This window comes from Piliocolobus tephrosceles, chromosome 13 (assembly GCF_002776525.5).
Source record: "Piliocolobus tephrosceles isolate RC106 chromosome 13, ASM277652v3, whole genome shotgun sequence".
Classification (NCBI taxonomy): Eukaryota; Metazoa; Chordata; class Mammalia; order Primates; family Cercopithecidae; genus Piliocolobus; species Piliocolobus tephrosceles.
This window is the reverse complement of record NC_045446.1, coordinates 8,748,253-8,753,616: the sequence shown is the minus strand read 5'-3', so window position 1 is coordinate 8,753,616 and position 5,364 is coordinate 8,748,253. Positions and strand designations below refer to the sequence as shown.

The window sequence follows — 5,364 nt, the reverse complement described above, 5'->3', positions numbered from 1 at the left end:
TTTTTTTTGAGACGGAGTCTCACTCTGTCGCCCATGCTGGAGTGCAGTGGCCGGATCTCAGCTCACTGCAAGCTCCACATCCCAGGTTCACGCCATTCTCCTGCCTCAGCCTCCCGAGTAGCTGGGACCACAGGCGCCTGCCACCTCGCCTGGCTAGTTTTTTAGTAGAGACAGGGTTTCACCGTGTTCACCAGGATGGTCTTGATCTCCTGACCTCGTGATTTGCCCGTCTCGGCCTCCCAAAGTGCTGGGATTACAGGCTTGAGCCACCGCGCCTGGCCTGTTTTTTGATTTTTTGTAGAGACAGGGGCCTCCCTATGTTGCCCAGACTGGTCTCAAACTCCTGGGCTCAAGTGATCCTCCTGCCAGGCCGGAACTCAGACTTTGGTCTCCACTCCTCCCATGTCACCCATCTTCCCCAGGGAGTGACCTACCATTGGGTGTGATGTGACAGAAGGAAGAAAAATGTCTCACCAGAGATCCAGCCAGCCACAAACTCCTCCACCGGCATTGTCTGGGCTTGCAGAAACTGGCGGCTCCAGCAAAGGAGACAGAGTTGAATTTCCCCCTCTCCCTCCCCTGGCCCACGCTGATAATCTCCCACTAATGTTTAACCCTGGCACAAGGTGAGATGTGGCATGGTGCCCGGACCTCCAGCAACTGGCAGAGGGGAGCGAGCCAGTTCTGGTGACCCCGGCCACCTGGAGGAGTCGTGCAGAGTATAGTCTCATGGGCCAGGCGTGCCAGGACCACAGGGGCCCTGATTCCCCAGCCTGGCCAATGATCCTGGCTCTGGAGATGGCAACTGGGTCCCTGCCCCATGGTCGGGCCCCTCCAGGGTTGCCTTAGTCAGCAAGAGGCAAGCCCCTGCCTGCCCAGCCAGCCCAGCTCCACTCCCATTCATCGCCACCAAGGGGCACGGCCGCCCCCATGCCACAGAGAGAGGCCAGGTGCGGAGGGAGCATGGCCACCAGGGGGTGGGCCCAGCCCGCAGTTGCCAGCTGCGTGGCAGGGTGGAGAGGAGCCACTCCCAGGAGTGACTCACCAGGCCTGGCTGTTCTCTCCAGGGTTGTTTACGACTTCCCCGACTCCCGTGTGAGTCAGAAACACAGCCTGCCTTGGCTTCCTCCTTCCCAGGGGAAAGATGGGGGTTTTGATCATTTAAAGTGCGTGTTGATCTGCAATGGCCCCGTTCTGCTCAGTCCAAACCAAAACCCTTTCAAGGATCTGTGAGCCACAGGGTGCCGCCCATTCTCCTCTGACCTCACGTCCTGCCACCCACCCCCTTGCTTTCTCTGCTGCAGCCACCCGAGCCTCCAGATTCTTCTTCAGTCAGCCTTCTGCCTCCAGGCTCTTCCCTCTTCCTGGGCACTCTTGCCCTGGCACCCCTTCAGCTGGGGCTCAAATGTCACCACCTTGGTGAGGTCTGCCCCACCTCCCCAGCCGGAGGCACCGCTGGCTCTTCCTCTCTTTCTCCATCACAGTTATCACCCCAACATGTGATGGGAAGCACTTGTCTGTCTGGGCAGGGATCTCTGGGTGTTCTGTTCACAGTGGGTGGCACGGGGTGGGCGCTCAATAAATCCTGAGTGACTGAACGGAAATGTCAGCGAGCAGCATCAGTGGCAGCCTTGGGGCTCCAGTTCCCTCTTCTCACCGCCAAACGGCCCTGGGGAACATCAAGGCCCAGTGACACCTGCATCATCCCCTCCAGCTCTCCCTGCAGCTCCTAGTCTCCTACGGGAGACGCCCAAGGCCCAGTCCTGCTCACACTTCTCCTCTCATTGTGGCCAAGGCAGAACCCAGCCACCCCTGCTGCTTTCTTGTGGGTGGACAGATTCTGGAAACAGGACCTCCCACCTCCTCCCTCTGGAACTGCCTGGGGCTCCTTGGGCCACCCGCAAATATCGTCCTGAAAGACCATCCCCAAAGACTGGCCTCTCATGGTGGCTTGGGCTGCAGTCCTGGTTCTGCTTCTTATTCCTGAAAATGCCTTTGCAGAAAGTATAACTGATACAGGCTGGGTGCAGTGGCTCAGGGTGCAGTGGCTCACGCCTGTAATCCCAGCACTTTGGGAGGCTGAGGCAGACGGATCACCTGAGGTCAGGAGTTCGAGACCAGCCTGACTAACATAGTGAAACCCCATCTCTTCCAAAAATACAAAAATTAGCCAGGTGTGGTGGCAGGCGCCTGTAGTCCCAGCTACTTGGGAGGCTGACGCAGAAGAACCACTTGAACCCGAGAGGCGGCGGTTGCAGTGAGCCAAGATCATGCCACTGCACTACAGCCTGGACAACACAGAGAGACTGTGTCTCGGGGTGGGGGAAACTATAACTGATACATTTATTACAGTGAAAGAGATCTGACCTAACTGACTCCATCTTGCTTCTAACCTCCAAGCTGTCCTTTTTCCCTCCTGGCCATAGGCCGAACTAACTGGGAGGAACTCAGTTTCTAGTTTAGCTTTGAAACAAAGATGATAACAGCCCTTTCCCAAAACAAAACCTGTTCCTGCCTGGGGACTAGACCGCCTTCGTAGGGCTAACAAATTAGCCACAAGATTAGAAATTATGGTTTAAGAGTCACGCAGCTGGAGACTGCAAGATTCTGACCCTCCCCAAATTGCTCCTGGGAATAACATCACTATTGTAAAAGCTCAGATCAGGGCCTGAGATATTTTGCAGACCCTGCACTTGATGGATCAGCGGGCACCACTCAGATCCATAAACTGGCTCATCTGGTCTTGTGGCCCCCACCCAGGACCTGACTCAGCACAAGAGGACAGTTTCAACTCCCTGTGATTTCATCTGAGACCTAACCAATCAACACTTCCAACTCACCGGCCCCTACCCACCAAATTATCCTTAAAAACTCCATCCTGGAATTCTCAGGAAGACTGATTTGAGTAACAATAAAACTCCAGTCTCTCGTACAGCCAGCTCTGCATGAATTAAATTCTCCTTATTGCAATTCCCTTGTCTTGACAAATGGGCTCTGTCTCGGCAGAGGGTAAGGTGAACCCAGTGGGCGGTTACATGATCTCCCCAAGCGATGTTAAGCAGCCCCTTCTGTGGGCCTTGGGGTCTATTCCTGTTTGCCAAAGTAGGACAGCAGTCGGGCTAACTGATGTCGAAGCCTCTCGGCTCTAAAGGCTGGAAGCCACCTCCTCCCTCACTTCAGAATGGGTCTCATTCTCTTTTTCAATCTCACTGCCTCACCCCAGTTCAAGACCCTCATTCCCACTTCCCTAGGGCCTTCTGAAGGGAAGCTAACCCACGCATGGCGTCATCTTGTGAATCTCTAGCTCACAACCTCCGAAATGTTCTTACTGTCGGACACACCTGCCCCATAGCTGTCATCCTGGGGTTCAAGGCCTCCCCCACGGTGCCACTCACCTGCTGTGCTCTGACGCAGCGGGGTCTTTCCTGGGGTCCTAACCATGCTCGTGCAGTTCCCACTACCTGGAATGCCTTTCCCTCCCCACCAGCAGCCTCCCGGACTCTCTCCCAGTGACCCTCCTTGGCTAGACCCGGGTTCTAGCCTCCCCACCACCACCACAGAGCCTCCCTGGTGTCAGGCTTTGACATAAAACAGAGATACGATACTAACCTTTTAGTGAGTTCTAAGGATTAAAGCACTGTAAAAAGTGGCTGGCACGTAAATGGCAACTGCTAATACTTATTTCCACTCTCAGGAGGCATGAGAATGACACAGGAAACAGGGAAAGGGCCTGGCCCAGTGCCCCCCACACAGCAAGACTTTTCCTGCTTATAGCATTTCATAGTTCTTAAAGCAATGCTGTCATCTTCTGTGGTTTTATTTATTTTTTTGGAGACAGAGTCTCGCTGTTGTCCAGGCTGGAGTACAGGGGCAGGATGGCACTATCAGAGCTCACTGTGATCTTGAACTCCTGAGCTCCAGCGATCCTCCCACCTCAGGCTCCTGAATGGCTAGGACCGCAGATGTGTGCCACCACACCTGGCTGATTTTTGGGTTTTTTTTACAGATGGGGTCTCACTATGTTCCCCAGGCTGGTCTTAAACTCCTGCCCCCAGGTGATCCTCCTGCCTTGGCCTCCCAAAGTGCTGTGGTTTTAAATGTGCTGTTCTCCTGGGCTTCTTCCTCTTTCCCCTCTTCCTCAACTCACCAATTAAACCACAACAGACACTTCCTGAGGGCAGGGCCATTTCTCCCCTCAGTCTCCATCCCCTGACCTAGCACAGGCCCTGCATCCAGAAAGCATTCAAAACAACACTGAACTCTTCTGCTCCCACTTCACTCCAGCTGGGTCGAGAGGCCATGGAGATACAGTGTATCCTGGTCTGAGGGTCCCAGAGCTGAGAACCAGGAAGGAGATGCCTGCCCTCACTGGACACCCTTCCCTGCAGCCCACGTCTGAGTTCCTCAAGTCCTTAGGTCACATCAGCAAGGCAGATGTGGTGTCATGGGCTCAGCTGTGGGGCAGTGTGGATCACAGGAGGGCAGGCAGAGCTGGTTCACATGCCGAAGAAGGCAGGACTTGGCCAGGAGCTAGAGCTGCTTTCCAATCCCAGGGAACCAGGGCAAAGTGAACCCACTGCCCTCTGTTCCTGATCACCAAGCCCACTGCTGTCACTTGAGACAACTTCTGGTTCCTCTGGCCCCAGAAGGTGCTCCATGGACTTATTTTTCTCCCTGAGTTCCACATCTCAGATGCACACACGTTGCATTACCAGGACACGTCAGTGACATGGCCCTGAGGGTAGGTGGTTTCACACCTGCCTCTTTGGGGCCCCAAGTCTCCTCCCAGCCTGGGCACACCTCAACATCTCCCAGGCTGTTATGTAAGATAGCAAGGGCTCATGTGACTGCTCCCTGGAAAAACAGAGTGTCTATCCTGGTTTTCTGACATAGACATATATTAATAATCACTTGAGAGTAGGGATAGTCCTTGGGAGTCCTTGAGTTCAACCTCCTCATTTTACAGATGAGGAAAACGGAGGCCCAGAGGAGAAGGGACTTGTCCAGGATGAGACCAGGCCAGGACCCATTCTCCTGACCACTTCCGAGAGATCTATGTTACAGGGCACTGCCAGCGCCGCGTGGATCCCTGGCACGTGCCACGAAGTGTCCATTTCACAGGCAGGGAACTAGCCCGAAGTCCCAGCGTGGGCATGCCAACGCTCCAGCCTGATTCTCGAATCTTCGCCAAACCCTCTTACAGGCCAACACTCGGGGCCTCTGTGAGGGGAAACTCGCCCCGGATCACTCGGGTGGTGGCGGGGCTGGTACTTGACGCCGCCACCCCACTAGCGTGACTAGACACGCGAGGCGGGCGTCCAGGCATGCGCGGGCCGCGCGGGGCGGCCCTGGGCTCCCATTGGC

General features: G+C 55.3%; 1 protein-coding gene across 8 annotated transcripts in view; it reads right to left on the bottom strand.

Annotated features, from left to right (window-relative positions):
* SLC25A45 (solute carrier family 25 member 45) overlaps positions 1-1,323 on the bottom strand; it is a 15,724-nt gene extending 14,401 nt beyond the window's left edge. Inside the window, exons 1-2 of one of the 8 annotated variants that reach the window (XM_023186447.2) lie at positions 1,046-1,323; positions 475-536 (exon numbers count right to left, since the gene is read on the bottom strand). In XM_023186447.2, the coding sequence (XP_023042215.1) occupies positions 475-536; positions 1,046-1,161 (178 nt within the window). In that variant the 5' untranslated portion in view covers positions 1,162-1,323. The remainder of the gene's footprint in view (positions 1-474; positions 537-1,045) is intronic. The other 7 variants (XM_023186449.3, XM_023186446.3, XM_023186448.3 and 4 more) reach the window with 7 other exon arrangements.
* Positions 1,324-5,364: the final 4,041 nt, after the last annotated feature.